Source organism: Sylvia atricapilla, chromosome 6 (genome assembly GCF_009819655.1).
Source record: "Sylvia atricapilla isolate bSylAtr1 chromosome 6, bSylAtr1.pri, whole genome shotgun sequence".
In the NCBI taxonomy this organism is placed as follows: Eukaryota; Metazoa; Chordata; class Aves; order Passeriformes; family Sylviidae; genus Sylvia; species Sylvia atricapilla.
Window position 1 is genome coordinate 3,196,019 of NC_089145.1, and position 20,125 is coordinate 3,216,143.

The following is a 20,125-nucleotide window of genomic DNA, read 5'->3' on the forward strand; positions in this document are numbered from 1 at the left end:
CCTGGCACCACAGTCACACGCTGGTCTTGGCTTGCCAGGAGCGAAGCGTAGCCGGGCAGGAGGAATGAATGCAGGGACTCTCGAGGGGTAAATCCAATACGAGTTTATTGGTGCTCCAGACGTGGAGTCCTCACCTCGGGACACCAGCCTCAGAGGGACCCTGAGGGCTTCTTTACATCAGCTTTTTAAGGGGGGTGGTACACAGGGGAGGGTTCAACCAGGGGCCAATGGGGTACAGTAAGGGTGTGGCTCTTAACACAGAAGACAGGTGAGAGAACCATACAGGGGACAATGGGAGGGGGAAGCCTGGATCCTGTCCAATCTCTCGACACCCTCCCTGGAAGTTTCTGGACGCAAGGAGAGGCCCCAGAGTGACAGACAGGATCTGGTGGTTCTGTAACAGATGATTGACATATAACCAAAACTGGGGTAAAACCATATAGGGAGGAATATAGGGGTTACACAGAATGAACCATTACACAGAACTACACGAAGCAAATTATGAATACAATACTAACATGAATAAAATGCACCACCACACCAAGGCAACCGGAGTCATCTCCCAGCAGCAGATTGCCAGGAACAAAGCATTCATGGGCCGTGTCCCCAGTTCCGTCTTGGAAAAGAGTTTGGGGCTTGTGCCTGTTGGGGCCAGGGAAGGCCTGGGGGTGGATTGCCACCCGTCCAGCTGTGGCTGTGCACTTGGTGTGTGTCAGGGCTTTGGTTGCCCGGGGCCACGGAGAGCCCAGTGCTGAGGTGGAGATGGAGGCCAGGGCTGGGCTGGCCGGGCTGCTCTCTGGCACCTGGGACATCACAGCCCTGATGTCACAATGGGGGCAGCCAGGAACAGAAGCAGCGGGTAAGGCTGCCCCAGCGCAGCCCGGGCCGGCGGCCGGCGTGCACACAGACAGGAGAACGTGCTGAGCACTGCAGGAGGGCAGAAAGGCGAGTACCCGGGGAGCCGCTTCTCAGCGGGCATCCAGAGGCCAGTCCTGCCAGGAGTGCCTTTGGCAGGGCACGCTGCTGCTGCTGCAGCTACTGCTCCTGCCGGGGCAGCGGCACCGGCCCCGCAGCCTGCCAGCTGCCCGGGCCCTCCGCTGCCTTCAGATCCCCGGGGCTCCTGCCCCCACTTCCCCCAGCACTGCCGCCCATCCCCACCAAAGCCCTCTTCACCTGCTGAAGCCATGGTGGCCATCACCTTCCTTCTCCTGCTGCTGCAAGGCCTCATCCAGTACCCGCGGCAGGCCGGGGATGGGCTGGATGAGGCCACCCGGGAGCGCATGCAGCAGCGGGCCCAGTACCTGCACCAGGAGATGGCTCGGCTGCTTCAGGAGCTGGAGCACAAGAGCCTGGAGCAGAGCCACCGTGCCTGGGGAGCCCTGCTCGTCTGGCACTTCTGGGCTCTTCTGGGAGTCCTCGTCGTTCTCTTGGCACTGGGCTTTGGACTTTGGAAAATGGGACGCCGTCCTGACAACGGCAGCGGCCAGAAGGAGAGCTCCAGCAGCTACGACACGGTTGCTCCAAAAGAAGTAGAAGGCCAGAAGTCAAGTGTGGAAGAAGAGAGCAACGATGGATGTGAAGCAGGCAGCTGTGTTGCAGCAAAGGAAGAAGAAGTGAGCAATGGCGAGAACAGGGAGGAAGTCAATGCTGCTGCTGGACACGAAGCACACAGACAGGATGCAAAGGAGGAAGACAACGAGCAGAATGCGAAGAGGAGTCTTGGAAGCCTTTCAGAGGAGCTCATCCAGTTGCCTGTGGTGGAGCTGGAGAAAGGTTGCTCGCTGGTCAGTCACCTGGTGGGCAAACTGACGCACATCTTTGGCCAAGGCCTGTCCGACACTTTCTACCCGGTGCCACAAGAGGCCATCGGAGTGGGCAGCGCCTTCGAAGGCTGGAGTCCCCGTGCAGAAGACGCCGTCTACAGCGTGCTTGTCCCCCTGAGTCCCCCTCGCGGACACACCTTCCAGCTGGAGCTGGACACTGCGGGGATGCCCCAGAGGACCTTCCGTGTCCGTGTGGAGCTGCTGTGCACCTGCACGAGGGAGCAGCTGGGGCAGGACGTGCTGTGTTTCCTCCACCACCCTGAGGAGGAGCTGAGAAGGAAGCAGGAGCCCAGCCTCCTGCACACGCTCTGCACCGGCTCCTACCTGGATGTGGAGAAAACTGCCCACTGGTTCTGTCGCTTTGTCAGAGTGGCCTGGCTGCTTTTGCCCGAGTCCCGCCGCTGGTGTTTCAAGTGGCAGCCCTCCAGGCGCGGCTGTAAATTCCAGCTAAGCAAGGACCAGGAAAGCTTCACGGCCGAGGTGGTCTTTGGCGTGCGCCGAGGAGACTCGGACATCTTTGTGGGCAGCCAGCCGGCACAAGGAGGCACGCCCAGCACCGCGTGGCTGGAGACCTGTGCCGTGGCGGAGGCCAAGTTCTTCCAGCACATTTCCAGGCAGGCCCCCCAGGACAGCTGGCACTGCACGTGCCTGCAGCTGCTCAGCCGCTCCCTGCTGGGTGTAGGTCTCTCCAGCTACACCTTGAAGACGGTGCTGATGCACCTGCTGAGCACCGTCCCCCTGACACGCTGGCGCAGGAGGCATTTCCGGCAGCGCCTGCTGGATATCTTGGAGTTCCTGCACTGCTGCCTGCAGACAGGGCGCCTCAAGCACTTTGTCATTGGCAACCAGAGGTTTCCTCCGGAGATCAGCCTGCCCTCAGACTTGCGGCTGGCTGAAGCGCCCAATCTGCTCCAGCACCTGGCCAGCGATCAGGAGGCCCACCTGAGGGCCGTGCAGGAGTACATGTGCCTGCTGCACAGCCTCAAACAGCAGCTGATCCACGGCCGCTGAAAGAGCTGCTGCTGCCCAGAGCAGTTGCTTGTGAGGCCTGCTGACAGGAACTGTATATAGTTCCCTCCTGTAGTTAGTGCATTTCCTGTAGATATCAACCTCCTGTAGTTTTTGCACTTCTTGTGCACCTTAGTAAACTGTAAATAGTGCATTTACTGTATTTATTAAACCCCCCAACTAGTGCTATTAGGATAGATACTTGGACCCTCTAGTTAGTGCCTTTATTAATCCTGAATTTTCTTTTTATTGTTAAATAAACTACTTTGTTACTGTATCTTGCTTGTGCAAGGTCAACTTGAGCTGGATCAGAGCTCTAGGATGGGTGTGCTGCACTAATGCTGAATTTGGGACTGGCTGGGAGTAGGGAGGGAGTGGTATAAAAAGCCTTTTGGAACAAAGGCACACAGTTGTCACTCTGCAGTGCTCCTCTCCAAGGTGTCCCTGGTGCAGCAGCCACGGCAGAGCACGGGGCCTACAGAGGTGGTTTCCAGCCTGAGTTCCCCTTGCACTCTCAGGCCGTGCTGGCCATTCCACATGGGCTCGGAAAGTGCCTGGCAGCTGTGGCGGGGCAGGGAGCAAGCAAGAGGCATGGCTGCTGTGCCTGCTTGCGTTCACTGGGGAGACAAGGAAGATTCTTCTCATCCCACACACTCGGCAGGGCTTTGGCCCCGCACAAATGAACTCGTCAGACACGCGGAACACTGTGCTCTGTCAGCTGTGGGAGCTGCTTGCCGGAGGTCACCCCCCACAGCTGCTCATCGCCCCTAGCACATGTCTGCTTCCAATACAACAGCAACAGCACAAACCATGCATTGCACATTAATAATTGTCTTTCATGCACCAGATTTAGTGTAAAAAGGTGTCCTGGGTTGTAGTTTAGGATGTATTCTATCACCATCTTCAGTTAATGGCCCATCAATGCCTTTTGCATGACTCATAGATAACTCCCTCCAGGAGTTATCTCTCTCTTTAATGGGCCATCAAGGCCCTCTTCCATGACTCATCATCCCATTGTGAGATGCTCCGCCTATGGGGAAGAGCCAAGCATTCTCACCTGGATATAAGCTGGGATTTGGGACAGTAGAAGCAGCCCTCACCCACTGGATTCCCAGAGGACCGGAGCTACCAGACCTTTCTACAAGATTTCTGTTTCAGGAAGACCACCTTGTCTGGACTGTTTCCATCACCCTGATCAGGTTGTATTCTGACTCTGTCACTGGTTTTTCTTTTTGTATTTATTTTATTTTATTCTATTTTCCTTTTCTTCTCATTAAATTTTATTTCTGACTTAGAGCCTCTCACTTGGTTTGTTTTCAAACCACAACAAAAGGCCACATTAGTCTTTCCCAAACACCCCTGTGGTAATCACGAAAATTGGATTTCTGTTTCTGAACTGCATGGGTTAGTTGAATGCTGTAGCAGTGTGTTCTTACTAATGGTCTCTGTATCGTGTTTAGGGAAAGGATAATACTTCCACAATGGATAATTTCTTAGATAATACTTAGCAGGACAGTTCACATTTGCACCCAAATGACCTGTTTATATATTGCAATGGTATTCTTCTTTTTACCCTCTGATTCTCTGTGCAGGATTTCTCTGGAGATTCAAAAGCCTCTGCTTAGCCAGGATATCTCTTAGCTCTTGATGCTACATGCAAATCAGCACCCATTTTACAACCTCTCTGCTAATTGTTATTTGCAGAAGGATTAGCACTTGGTGTCAGCAGTGCTTTAGTTATTTTATGAATATTCATTAGGATTTCATACATAACCCCCTCACTATTTGCAGCTTAATCTCTTTATTTTGTGATGTTTCTGCTTTACCCATCTGTGCAAGTAGCTGCCATTACCACAATCACATAACCATCCATGTTTCAATCAGAAGATCTGTTTTGTTTCTACCCCTGCATCATCTTCTGCAGGCGCCAACAAAAACTGCAGCCCTGACAGCTTCCCACGCATTTTATCGAGGCACACAAAGGTGTTTCTGGTCATCATCGTAACTGAAGTAACTTTACAATAATGGGAAAAGGAAGTGTTTGCATGGAGTTTTGATGCAAAGCCCTAAAACAGATTGGCTTGTTTGAAGCACACATGCCAAAAAAGCCAAAAGCACCTTTTCCAGGGGTGATCAGGACCTCAGATCCTGTGGTGATTGTATGAAACACAAAAAACAGAATAAATTTGGAATATTGTCTCATAATAGTAGAAGTGTATTTATATGTATGTATTTTTCACTGTCACCAGTTATATCTGAGGAGCAATTGAGACCCAAATTTAGAATTCTTAATGATTCTTTTTGTAGAATGCTACATGATCCTTTGACACATGTATTATTAACAGAATCTTCAAATTTCAGATTTATCTCAACTCACTAATAATTTTCAAATACTGTTTCATGGAACAGGTTAATCTTCTATTAAATAGGGTTTTTTCCAAAATTTAGGCTTATGCTTTTGGGTCATTTCCTTAGCCATTCCCTTCCTTTTTTTCCTCTCAATAAACTTTGCTATTGACAATGGTTGTTCTTCTAGTATTTTTAGGAGTTTATTGTTTCTTAGTAATCTGGGGTTTTTTTACAGATATTCTTAAATTTTTTTTAGTGTTCTCCCTCCTGTCTCTTGCTCAAAAAGCTCTCCAAAAGCCTGGGGTTTTGATACAAATATTTATGATCATCTTTTCACACTGTTAGCATTCTATTAGCCTATGCTGCTCCACATAGATGGAGAAGCCAACTGTTCAAGAAGCTATCTGTCCAGGTTGAAACCACATATCTGACTACTGTAATTCATAGGTGCACAAGGCTTTAATTCTACTCAGCCACCAAAAACTATCTCAACTGATGTGAGCATCCTAAAGTATTTTAGCAGTACTGAAAAGCAATAAAGTGGCAAATGTTAATTTATCCATGGTATAGCAAGACACCAGAAAAACCAAAAAGTATGAGATTCAACAAACACTTGGGCATTTAAATGTGTGTATTTCCTAATAAGAAAAAAAAAAAAAAAAAAAAAAAAACCAGAACTGCAATAGTAAAGAAAGATTTGGAAAGAGAGAAAAAGAAACCCCAATGGGGATATGGCAGGGCAACAAACAGTTTCAATAAACAACAAATAATGCAACTGTGCAAAGATGAGCACATCTGGTAACAGAAAAGATTGATATAGTAAGAATATTACTGATATAAAAATCCACAGTTTTGATATGTGGCTTCCTGTGCCCTTTGAACTGGATCATGACTATACCAGGTGGTTTTTTTCCTGTGTCTTCACAATTGGAAGGTGGCAGCTCTAAGTATGGTTCATACTCTGGGTGTTCAGGCATCTGGTAATCACCGACTTGGAGAATTTCCTCTACCATGACACTTCGTCCTTTCTTCAGCTTTTAAAGTCGATCAGGTAGCTGAGAAAATTGCAATACACAATACAAGCTGCTCTAGATGGTTTTAAAAACTTTTCTCTAGAAATACAACATGGCTTTTTCCTAATGCAACAATTATGTCACCCACTTAGTACTGCAGAAAAATATGAGCTACAATTTGTGTGTAAAACACAATAGTGTGCCATCGTAGAATGCACAATGTAAGTCAGTTTTAGAGGAAGAATGTTTTTAACAAAAGACACAGTTTTAGCTAAGTGTGCTGAAGTTTGAACATCTGCTCTGCCAGCCGTTACCACAGTATCTGAACATGCAATATAGACAAGGATTTTTATTTTTTTTTAAGTGATCCTGGCCTTCAAAGCTCTGTTTGATCTCCCATTTTAACAGCTGAAAAAGATCAGTTTGAAACTCCACCTGAAGAGATGATTAGGAACGCTCGCCATACACAGCAGCATACCAAAACCACAACAATATTCCTGCCAGTCTAAAAAATGGATGCAATCTTTATCACACAAAAGCTAAAATACCCTTAAAAAGATGGTGAATTTTCAGTCTTATTTATGCACAGACAGTTTGCTCAAAACAGCTTGTAGTTTGACTGTTTTTCCTTTCCTGTCACTGGAAAGAGACAATACCTCGGTTTATAACTCTGCAGAGCTCCCAGGTGACCATGAGTGGTAAATCCATGTGGAAAACATACTCAGGAGCACAATCCTTCCTCATAAAATGCACAAGTCATGCTATGATTGTTGGATGTAGTTTTTTCCTCACCCAGCTAAACATGAAATGAGAAGCACCAATAAGACTGGCACATGCAGAATTTTTACATATACATTTCCCTGATAATACAATTTTCTACTACTGTTCATATTTGCCTTCTTTTCAATATTTTCTGCAGCACTGCCAACTGATGCAACAGCCATGTGATGAGACACAGACAAATTTCAGAAATTACTAATTCATACTATGCATGAGCAACTGAAAAGAGAAGAAAGCCCAGCAACTTCATCAAAATGATAATAAATACTTCGCTTCCTTCTGCTTATGTTGGACTCTTTGTATGATCTAATGGCTGCTTTTGAATCCTGGTGGTAGTTGTAATAAAAAAGAATTAAACTACATCTCCTTAAGTGCAGAAGACAGTCTGGCCATATTCAATAACTTTTGGGTTATAAGCAATATCCCAGAAAAGATGGACTGAACTTTTTCTTAAGAGACACTTGAATTAATCTAGAGAAACCTCCTTTCTTTTGACAGTACATAAGGGTGTACGTAAGTACATAGCATGTACTTAATTTGAAGCTAAAATTCTGTACTAAAAAAAAAAAAAAAAACCAACACTTGTAATATTTTCCCTAAACTGTAATTGGTTCTGCTGTCCAGAATTCAAAACCTTTCAAGAGATGTGCTAGGTTGCAAATTTTACACATAAAGGTGTGTTGTAGTATTTCCCTAATGACACCGGCAGGAGATGTTATAGTGCCAGGGGTGAAACTCTGGATGCATTTTCCATGTGTGCCAGCCTGGAGCAGCATTAAACCCCAGAGAACACTGTAACAACATCAAGACCTCAGCTCACAACAACCACTTGAAAAGCCACAAAAGCTGTGTGGACTTGCATGCCCAGTTTTCGAGGAAAATTTTCTGTCATCCTGGCTCTTGCAAGGTGTCCTGAAAGTAACCAGCTGCAGAAAGCATTTTGCAGCTGAAAATGACCAGTGCTGCCAGTCTCCACAGAATCCTCCCCAGGCCTGGAAATATTCGGGATTTCATGGGGCACATTCATGACATTCATCCCAAGCAGTTGCTGTATTCTACCAAATGCATGTAAACGATATGATGCTAATATGTGGTGCATGGGCTGGTAGAAAGTTAATATCAATTTCTAAAAATCACTTACTCAGGGAAGTCTTACAGCTCTCTTGCACTAAAGGTGAATTTTCACAGTCTCCAGTAGCTATGGTTGGATGATCAAGAGAGACCTGGCAGCAGCCATGGGATACAGGAAGACGGTTACATTCTTTGGCTTCCAGAAAGTGAATCCCATCATCTTCCCAGGAGGTGAGAAAAGTTAAATGCATGGAAACTGCTGACACTTGCAAGAATTTGCAGAGCAGTTGTTTTCTGTTTTAAATAGAAAAATCCACAGGAAGTCCACAACCAGCAGGTAAAGAACCAATTTTCAGAGCAATTATGCTTTTGCATATATATAGCAGCCTTCGCCAACAACAGAGCTCAAATTAACAACATGGTTGCGTAGATTTAACGCAGATACAATTTCAAGTGTCATAAACCAGAAATCTAGGACTAGACTTCTGGCTGATGAGAAAATTTCTGAGAAATTTTTGGCAGACTCAAGCAGGAACACTTATGGTTTTGTGGAATATCCAAAGCACAGGAACTGCTACACTACAGTGCTTCACTACCACATGGAAAAGAGTGAGTGGATAATTTTCAACTATTACTTTCAGACAATTATTTTTTTGGACTATCCCTCTCCTTGATAGGATATGCAAAGGAAAAGGACTAATTAATTTAAAAGGATGTAATTCAGTAGGATTTGAGGAAGCATCAACACAGATCAAATATCCAAATTTTGATATTGATGCATGTATAAAAACATGCAGCTTTATGTTGCTATTGATAAATACTGTGTATTTATCACATTTAGTCTCAGTAAAAACTTTAGGTTCCTATAGTAACCTTGGCACTCCTAAAGATAATGAGCTACCTTGCCAGGAGCAAACCTCACACAATTTTTTTTTCTGTCGTTAAAGAGTGTGGCACCTTCAACACAGGGTGCACATACCTTTATTCACAGAATGGTTGAGGTTGGAAGTGACCTCCGGAGGTCACCTTGTCCGACCCCTGCTCAAGTAGGGCCATCTATAACCAGTTGCCCAGGACTTCTGAATTCATCTTCAAGGAGAAAGACTCCCCACCCTCTCTAGACAACCTGGGTCAGTGTCTGCCCACCCTTACAGGAAAATGTGGCTATTTTTTATCTTATGTTTCAACAGAACTCCCAGCATTTCCTTTTGTGCTCATTGCTTCTCAATCTGTCACCAGTCACTGCTGAGTATAGTCAGAAAAAAACTCCAAAACAAAACACATGCACAGAGGATGACAGTGCAAGTCAAAAGAAGGTATCTACAGAGTTTCCATTCCCGTACAATTCAGTGATTCCTGTCTGTTTTGCCTCTGCATGTCCAAGCTACAGCTCTGAAGGTTCAGCTTGATCTATGTCTTTCCCTGAGTTCCCCCCTCCAAGTTCAATGCAGAGAGTCAAAACAAAGTCATGTAGGTATGGAGCACACAGAGAACATAAGGAAGATCTGTTTTCCCATTCAGAATTGCTGCAGCAGCCCTCTTGTCAGAGGGTAGGAATGAGCCCAGACACAGACTCCTTGTTCATCACAGCATGAAAAGGGCCCTGGTTTATTCCTCTTTACAGCTCAGCCATCCTGACTCCAACCATTCCCTGACTCTGCCTGCAGCAAGCTCCTGCTGGAGGTTTCCCTTGCAGCCTCTGACTGCTGGTTATTCCCTGCTGAACTCTGACTGCAGGCTTTGACCCAGCTAGACTGTGACTGCAGCCCCAGACTGACCTCTCAGCAGAGCATCTCTCCCCCCAGGAACCTGCTTCTTCATGACCCTCTTATTCTTTCTGCCTCAATGTCCCTCCACCTTCATGATCCTCCCCAGCTAACCCACTCCCTTTTATCACACTTCTCTTTATTGGATACAGCTGTGACTCATCAGGGGTGAGGCTGAATTGGGTCATTAATTGGGTCATTAACAGAGCAGTTACATATCGGGGCAATGTCACAGTGTGCTGCCTCTCTCACCCTGGCTAGCCCTGACACCACGGCAAGTGAGGTATTTTCCAGTGATTATGTATCACCTTCAAGACCCTGTGGGACTTGGCTGGCCCTTAAGCTGGAGACAGCGATGGCAGGAGAAAGAAAGAGGGGACACTGTTGAGGGTTCACCAAATTGGGTTTATTGTACTAGAGGGGAGACCACTACAGCCCAGGGTGTCAGCCTCAACAGAGACCATGAGCACCCTTTGTGCAGTATCTTTTATTTGGAGGTGGTACAAAGGGTTGGGTTCAGTGAAGATCCAGTCAATAATAACATGGGAGTGGCTCTGAATATAACAGACAAACAGAGGTACAAACCAGGTGGGGGTCGGAGGGGGAAGCCGGGATCCTGCCCAATCACTCGAGGCCCTTCCTGGAACTTTCCAGGCACAGGGAGAGGCCCCGAAGTGACAGACAGGGCCCAGGCATTATATAACATATGATTGATGGGTAACAGTAACTGGGATGAAGCAAACGGGGGATCAACAAAGGGTGTACATGGAACAAACCATTTCATAGAACATAAAGTGAAAAAATATATAACCAGAAAATGCACTGCCACAGGGCAAGGTCCTGATGAGGACCTGTATTCCCTTCTCCTACAATTAGAGTAAGCTGCCTCTAGTGCCATTTTCATTAGTCTTAGAATCAGGGATTTTGGCAAATGAATAAATCATCAAGCTCCACTAAAGCAGCTGTGAATAAGAGTGTCTCTAATAATAATTTAAAAATTATTTTAAAAACCCCACAAAACCCAACAAAGCAAAACCAAAAATAATATTTAGTCCTTTAATTCCTTTCTTTAAAATGGAGGCTCCACCACTTCCCCCTACCTGACAAGAGCATTATGAAAAAGAATGATGTGCTTAAACTTTAACATAGTACAGACCTCAAGAAGACAATGTGGTTTGGACTAATTTACCCAAACAGAACCCAATTTTCACTGCTTCTTTAGAGCAACTGCTCAAAATAGGGCAGAAGTAGTAATGGGCTGTAATTCTTACAGCACACAGCAATTCTAATCCACCCGAACACCAAGTGTGCCAGCACATCTGCCCTTACCATGGAGGCACCTGCTGGCAGCATCTGACATATCTGGTATCAGAGATATTTGATATCCAATAAAAAGAAGGAAACCTGTCACACAAGAGCCTCACAAGGTGATGGAGGAAAAGCTTTATACCCACGTTTGCTGCAACCACGTTTTCATCCCAATTAAACCTCCCTAAATACGCAGAGGAATTTCAAAGCAGTGATTTCACTGCGGAGCTCGCACTGCCATTCCTGGAAGTCAGGGTGATAAATCCCTTCCCACTGCTCTGAAAGTTCCTCAGCATGTTGGAGGCATATGTCAAACTCAGGAGAGCTCTCCTAATGAGAACAGCTCCCTTTGATGTTTCCTCTGGATAGCGGATCTGGCACAGAATGCATATTTTAGAAGTCTTATGCAAAAAAAGTCAAAGAGTTTAAACCTCTGATAACCATACATCTTACTTTAAAGGCCTTAACTTCTAAATATTGGGGATAAGAGGTGATTCTTTTATGTCTTTTTGTGCCATTGAGAAGTAATGCTCTTTTTTTATTAAAAAATGAAGAAGGTTTCACATCTTGCAACCTGGGTACACTCAGCCAACCAATGACATGCAGGTTAGAAACCAATACACACAGTTAAGCAGTGTTAATGTAATGGGCAGCTTATTCTCAATTAAATGTATTTTAAAACCCACCACATTCGTTTTCAGGTAGCCATTTGGGAAAGCCTATGGAAAAAATACCCGGAATCTTAAGGCCATTAACCAGAGATTCTGCTGAGCCAGACTCTCAGTTGACAGGTCTGATTTTAGTGTCCTTAGGTACAGTGTTTTCAGTTCACAGCAAACAGTAAAATAGAAAGAGAACATCAGGAACTGATTTTCAGTTATGCTAATCAATTTCCTGGAGATGAACTTGCAAAGGAAAATGTTCTGCCTCTTTTGTGCAATTAGTGAGACATCAGAAATTTACAGCAAGGAAAAAGGTTGAATAGGCATAAATTTAAAATGTAAAATAAAATTTAAAATCCCCAAAGAGCAGGAAAATAATTTCTCTTATTGCTGTTTTTGCCTCATATTTGCAAGCCTCCCCTTAGATTTAGAAAAGAATGAGAGCCCCATAGGTTTTGGGATGATCTCTTTGCTGATCATAGAGGGTCTATGCCTTTGCTCATTCAGGAAATTTCAGAACTTGAAGAACTCATCAGGTCAAAGTGCACTTCAGAAAAGTCCTAAGCTGGTTCTCGGTATATTTCAATGGAAAATAAAATCCCAAAATTCAGAAAGCACACAACAGAGCTCATCTGGGGAAGATTTTCAAAGAGGTTTTCAAAGCACAAAACATGATTTAGTACTCTGATCCACCAGCTCCAAGGGCAACTCTCCTTGCCCAGCCACATATCAGAGGCCATGGAGACACAGCCATGCTGGCACTGAATGGCTCAACAGGGAAAGAGCATCAGGAGCTCCTGACTTGTGCCCAGCTGTGTCCACAGCAGCAAATCACACTCTGGTCCTGGTTCTGTTCGAGAAACACAACCACTGATTTTCAGAAGATTTGATCAAATGGCACGTGCAGGGTATGACCTGGTGCTTTATGCTGAGGTCTCCTGGAGACTGTACCAAAATCCCTGTGCTATGACAATGGCTGCCTGAGGAAATGGCAACTCTTTATGATGATTTCTTTGCACCTTTTGTTCTGCTCCTCTGTAGGGTAGAAGTCTCACAGAAGGTTTTCTTTGCTCACTTTTCCTGGGCAGTACAAGGACACTGTCAGCACAGTATGTCCAGGACAGGTTTTTTTCCAGGCTCACAGATACATCCCGTGAAAATATTTCCACAGCTACAACCGGACAGCAGAAAAACTGAAAATAAGAGGTGGCTTCATGTCATGGGTTTTCAACCAGTCCCATCCCACCAGGTTGGTGGTGTAGACTAAAATTCCTAAAAGCATAGTCAAGGACACGATTCTGCCACTCCTGCCCAGTCATGTCTTTGTTTGAATCTACTGAGGGTCATTGATTCTCACTGATTTTATTTCATATTTCAGACATTACATTCACAGAGTTACACCAAACACAGGACCTCACTGAGACTCTTCACAGGGTTCTGAATGTACAGCTGAATGTATAGAAAATTATTATTTTGATTTTCAATTATGATGTGAATTCTTGAATGTCTAACTGTCCAGCACTGACAAGACGATTATAAAAAACAGATTTTAATGTGTGGTTAAGTCTCTGAGTATGTTTTGGGTCATATGTGACAGACTAGCAAAGGAGAAAATTGTTCTCCTTCACCATTCTGACGGATGTTGTGGGATTTATCTTCCAGTGTTCCAGGTACCACCTCACTGTCATTAGCTATATAAGCAACCTGTGTTCCATGCCCCATCCCTGAGCTCCTGGCTCAGTGTCCCACTGCTCCTGCCTACCTCATGAGGAGGAGCAAATGATCCAGAATGCATTTTAATGCCTTCCTCTTCTGTAGAACCAAGACAGCTTCCAAAACAACTGCATTTGCATTCGACAGATTTCCAGCAATACACGGCACTGCCAAGAAAACAAAGAAAAGAAAAAACAAAACCCCGAGTGCTCAACAGAAACTACAATAGAAGGTTAATATATAAAGCAACTGGGGGGCTGACAAAAACACAGGAGTTCCAAATTACATGGACTTTAAAAAAAAAATAAATTCTGTGTTATCTGACATCTGGAAACTGAAGGAACCTAAGCATTACAGCACCAGTGCAGTGCAATCACAACTCTGAGGCACTGAGTAATAATGAATTTTAGTACACCTGAACAGCAGGAAGTAAACATAAGAATGGAAGACGTTCCCTGAATGGTACCACAACTCTTGCCTTGGATTCTAACATATTTCCTGTCATTAGAAATAGAAATTAAATTTAAAAAACATCTTTCGCACAGCCCCATACAGAGCCAAATTTTGGAACAATTCCTTGATGTCGCATTTAGAAGAAAATAGCTCTAAATTAGAGTAACTGGGAATTATTTGCATCACAATATATTTAGTGGGAAATCGCCTCACCCTGGTTGACCCTTCAGTACTGTATCAGAAGCCCTGGCCCTCCTCAGTGTGCTTTAGGCATAACACACACCAAGCTGTAAGACATAAAGCTGGCACAGCCAAACTCAAGACCTATACAATGAAAACACCATGATTTTGGGTATGCATTAGAAGGGGGAAAAAAATTACATTATTGCCAGCATACATTTTATCTGCCACTTGTTCCCTCCTTTCAGCCATCCATTGTGATTCAGACTATAAATACACAATCTGTCATTTTCCCCCCAAAGATTATGATCTATTCAGTACACAAACACCTGCTGAAGAAAAACTCAGCCCTAGCAATTGACGTTTGGCAACAATTTCCTCAACTGACAATGGCTTTAAGCTCAAAGTAGAGCATTCAGTTCAACCTGAAATCCATTAAAATTATTGTATTTTGATGAGCATCAAAAAAAGACAATAGGTTTTGAAAAAAACAGCCTGACACAACTGCACATACAACAGATAATATGCATGAAGTAGAACCCCTTGTCAGAACAGAGACTTCTACTGAAACCAGCAATGCTCATTTAAATGGATATTGTCATGGAAAAAAGATGAAAGAAACCTTAGAAAATCAAGGAACTGCAGTAAACAAAAATTAAACTCTTCTAATCTGTAACGTCTAACCATGCCAGCCTGCAGCCATGCAGGTGAGTGAAGAGTGCTCACTTAAAGTTGAAATCTCTCTCCCAAGTTTCAATAGTTTCTTTTGTCAATAGTTTTCCTTTGCCTTGTTTGGTGGATAGGTCCCAAATGATTTCCTGAATCTGTCAAGGTTTAACCCCAGGCAGCAGCCCAGCCCCAGGCAGCTGCTCCTCATCCCCCTCCAGTGGGGTTAGTGGGGAGGACGCGAAGGGAAAAAGCTACAAAACTTGTGGGTTGAGATAAGGACAGTTTAATAGTGCAAGAAAAAGCCACACACACAGAAGGAAAGGAAAAAATTGAATTAATTCATTGCTTCCCAAGGGCAGGCAGGAGCTCTCCAGGAGAGCAGGGCCCCATCATAGGTAACGGTGACTTGGGAAGAGGAGCACCATCACCCCAAATATCCCCCTTTCTCCCCTTCTTCCCCCACTTTCTATGACATCCCATGGTGTGGACTGTCCCTTTGGCCAGCTGGGTCACCTGTCCTGGCTGTGTCCCCTCCCAGGCACCTCCAGCTCCCTCACCAGTCGCTCCCAAACAGCAGAGGCAGCCTTGGCTCCGTGTGAGCCCTGCTCAGCAAGAACAAAAACATCTCTGTGTTATCAGCCCAGTGTTCAGCACAAATCCAAAGACAGCCCCACAGCAGCCCCTGTGAAGAAAAGAAAATTAACTCTACCCCAGCCCAAACCAGCACAGAATCCTCCTCCATTGCAGGAGGGCAAATATATCCATTAAAGAAGCCCTAACTCCTGTGCCGTGCTATCAGGCTGCTCCAGGATCCTATTTATTAATTTCTTTCAGTGCTTCTGTTAGTTACTGAGTAGGAAGCAACCCCGTGGAGCAAACACCTAAAATCCCTCTTTTTACTCTCATTTTTACATCCATTCTTGCATGTCCTCTCAAGGTTTAAGATTATTCAGACAATAATCTGACTTTATGCAGTCCTAAGACAGACAATGTTACAACATATGTTTAAAACCCTGAACTGCTTTATTGTCATAGCAGGATCTTTCAATGAACGAAAAACATCTGAAATCTAGTGAGCTAAGGAGAAAATCCATATTTTATTTCTGTGAAGCCAGTCATTAGTGGGGTCCTCCATGGGGTCAGTTCTGGGGATGATGCTTAACATCTTCATTAATGGCCCAGTCAGTACATTTTGGAAGGTACTTTGGCTGGGGACAAAGTGGTTTTCTGCTATTCTCTTTGAAAAAGGAAAAAAAAAATCACCAAAAAGAGAAAAGAGAAGATGAAAATAAAGGAAAAAAGAGACTAAATGGGATATAAAAGTTTTAGAAAAAGGAAGCTCTGACCTAGGAACAGCTCTAGTTATTCAAGCACAGCTATGTGTCACAAAATTTCCAACAATTCTAAGATCCAAAATCTCTTACCATTATTACACCATTTGGATTTTTTTTAGTAAAAATTTGAAAACATCACATATATCTAAATTTTCAGTTCTAGTTGGTGGCCGCCTTTTTAGTTTGCCTAAAAATTATTTTTGTTCTGAGTGCACTTAACTCTTGATAAATCTAAGAGTTTTCCACTGGTTTAACTAAACTAATTTAAAATTCTACTATTCATTAAAGTGGAACAATTCTGAATACCTGTGACATAATTTGAGTGCCTAAATCTCATAAAATTGAGTGGAAGGCAACTCCTAAGTGACTTTGAACCTGTGGCAATTTTCTCTCAGAGCCAGCTCCACTTCCAATACGTACACTCTGGATCAAGACTGGGAAAATGGACAAGACAGCACTTGCATAGGCACACCTTTGTGGCCTGCTAGAAAGCTGTTAAACGCAGGATTTAATCAGAATTGTACCTTGCAAACTCTTTGCCTGTAGGTAAGAATAGCTTTTAGAGAATTGCTCAAAGCAGCATTTATTAAATCCCTTGCTACAAGAAGCTGTTCTCTCAGTTTACCTTGCTGCAGATAAGGACAAGGTCACACACTTTACTCCCCAAATGCTTTTTTCAGCCTGTTTGCTTTGACCCAGCAGTTGTCAGGTTAGCTTTGGATTATACCCTAGTTATTTTCTCCTGCACCAGAGCATCAGGCTTTTCTTCCTACTAACTCCATCCTCCCAAATCCTTACACCAAATCCTTACCACAGCAGACACAAAGTGCCTGCCACTGAGCACAGCCAGCTTCAGCAAACACAAAATAATCTCTTCAATCAGCCAAACAAAAGAATTTTATCTTTGTACCTTGTTTCTTAATGCAGCCAGTTCTCGGTGTTTTCAGACAAGGTCACTCATGCCACTTTAAATAAAGAATATAAGTTATAAATTTATATAACTCTATAACTATCAATGTGGGATTAAGATTTACCTGAAGGGGATATTTGAGTAAAAGGCATGAGCAGCTGCCTCTCAGTTTCTGCCAGTTATTTTAGTCATGGTTACAGCCCCTTTGAAAGCTCTCAAGGTCATGTAATTATCTACTTCCACTGGGTCCCATCTCTTCTGCATCCTCCCAATATTTTGGCTTAGCACACACCAAGGGAAGGCAGGCACCCCGAGCAGCACTCCTGAAGCCTGTGCATCCCAAATGTCAGCTTAAATATTCCCCTCTGCTACTGGAGCTAATTATCACCTGCACCTCTTTGGATCAAACACCAAGGCCTCTGCAGCACCCATTAGGGCTAATGATGTTGGGAGAATAAGTACAAAGCTGCTGAGACAGATGTCAGACACCTCACAAGGACCTCAAGGTAACACAAAAGTGGCAATTAGTTGTTACTTCAATAGCTAGGCTGCTTTCTTGGCCGTGGAAAGCGTGAGTCTGCACAGAGTGCAACGATTTCCCATTCTAAATCTGATTTTTAAAAGTACTTTACAGCTCCTGCAGAGATCGATCATTAAGCTTCAATGCCTTTAACAGATTGTGTAAAGCTTTAAAAATAATAATAAAAAATATTTAGAAAAGCAAAAAAAATTTTTGCCCTTTTGAGAAACCTCTTGAAAATACAAAAACTTTCCAATTATCACTCAGATGAAACAGACATCCTAAAATTATCCTGCACTAAAAAAAAAGCAAACCCCAAACCGGGGGAAAAATATATTATTCCTTTACAAGCAGAAGGATATTTACAAGTGAGTGTGAGCACCCTCATTTATGTCCTTGCCATGCCATTTTCCTACATGACATGCCTTAGGTGTCAGATTGCATGGTGAGGGCTTTATTTTTTTTCTTCTGCCCACAAAATCTGGTCCTAATATACCTTTTTTGATAATTTCTTTCCCCCCATAAGTAGAACGTTCCCAAGAAAATGTCTCGTTTCAATAATTCAAGCATTTCTGAAAAATAAATAAATTTCATAGAACAAAATAATTGCTGAGCAGTTCTGGCAATATGTAATTTAAAAAGAAATACTTAGGCTGAGACTTTTATTAAAGCGTTTTCCAGGGAAAAATGGTTTCCTCATTCCAGTGAGCAGGGGTCACAACAGTGAAACCCAGGGAATGTAGAGAGAATTCCTGCCGTAGTAGATTGGGGTTTGCAAGCACTCAATAGCTAAAGATATGATTACAGCATATGAAATAGGACCAAAAACCCCCAAAAAACCCCAAGCACTTATGCCTTAAAAAAGGTTCTATTTCAACTTGTTTCTAAAAATTAATAAAGCCATGCAGAAACATGAGGGTTTGTTAGGTAATGATGTAGATAAATAATTAGATTCAGATTAATCTATGGTGTGAAGAGTGCATCAACCTGGCTCAGGATTTGAACATCAGTAAAAGTAATGTTGTAAAACCACAGCTTTCATCACCTCATCTTTTTAATAATCCCTGAAGTCCTTTTTGGACTCTAAGGTTTCCTCCAGGACTTGCCTGTGTGAGAGTTACCTGAGCAGCCCTGATCTCCTTGATTTTCAGGAAGATGCTTCTTCCAGAAAAACACTTGGCAATGTAAAGTTCCCACAACAGCCTCAGCTGCTCTTTGGTTATATCTGTACCAATAAATTAAAAATACTCAGAGCAATTCTCTCTGTTCCATATCCCGTGGAATTGTCCACACAGAAATCAGTAAATCTCCAGCACTATGCTGGCCTCACCTGCCTGTGGGAGTAACTCTCAAAATATACCGAGGAATTCTCCAGGAGTACAGGTTAGGGAACAAGAAAACACTTAACAGTACCTTTCAACAGCTATGTTTGTGTGCCTGCAAACTGCCACTGTTTAATTTGCTGGATTAAAGCCATACAGGCAGCTTTTGCATATTTTTTTGAATTATTAGAAGTGCCACATGAATGAGTCAGTTTCACAGCTTCCTGGGTCACACACATATAGGAATGGTGCATTTTAGAGCTTGATTGATTACTGTGGTTCAGCCTTACTTCTAGGTAAAACTTAAATTTATGCATTTTTTCAAAACCACAGATTTACATAAATGAGAAAAATATATGTTGCAATAATAGCAACACATATTAAAATGACTTCTTGTATCAGAGATTGGTTCCTAGAGTAGGACAAATACCTTCCACAACGTACTCCTGACTTGTCTGGGAGTTAAATACTGCTTGGTCCTGTCTCACAGATCCCCTGGTGTCATCTTCAACATCTTTGTGCCATTGTATTGTATCTCCTTTGCAATAAAGAAGACACAAATGAGAGACAATCGGAAGAAACTCTTGTTTACACCCAATGTACTTGACCATGCTGGCAATGCAAAACTGGGAAACTTCCCTCCTCTGCTGTTGTTGATGTACTGGTTACACTGACAGGAGAGGAGTTGCTCTGATATAACTCCTCCTGAAACTTCTTTCAATCCTTTTCCATTCCTTGCCTTGAATTATTTTTAAATGTGCTCTGAGCTACACGAAACATACATTATTTTTCCCAGGAGAAAGCAGAGAACTTGCAGAGCTGTCACTTATTTCACAGGATTCGTTAATTTTTTGTTTAGTCTAGAGGAAAGAAGATTTTTATAACAGTGGTTTAAAGAAGGGTTCCAGCAGCATGATTTCTTATTAGAGCAGTAGCTATACCACAGCTTATTGTACTTCTTATCACCTTCTTTGATAAAAGAAAATGGCTTATTTTAGAAGAAACTGTCAGTGGCATTGAAAAGAATCAGAATCTCTGCTTCAGGGTTTGCAGAGGCCCTGGAGACCAGCAGAAGTATTTTTTCATTGTCACAAGCTGGTATTAATGCGGCATTTTATTTGAGAATTTCAGCGCCCAAAAGACAAAAGGCACTTTTGTCAGGTCCCTGAGGAGCGGAAGGCTGCAGACTGTGTCTGTTCTGCACTTAGCACTCCACAGTTCACATGGGACTGTGCAGAACAGGA

General features: G+C 43.6%; 1 protein-coding gene across 1 annotated transcript; it reads left to right on the plus strand.

The window, feature by feature from the left end:
• The first annotated feature begins 1,184 nt into the window (after positions 1 to 1,184).
• Positions 1,185 to 2,834, plus strand: LOC136362022 (inositol 1,4,5-trisphosphate receptor-interacting protein-like 1). Its single transcript, XM_066320282.1, has one exon. It carries the CDS (start codon positions 1,185 to 1,187, stop codon positions 2,832 to 2,834), a length of 1,650 nt encoding a protein of 549 aa, XP_066176379.1.
• Positions 2,835 to 20,125: the final 17,291 nt, after the last annotated feature.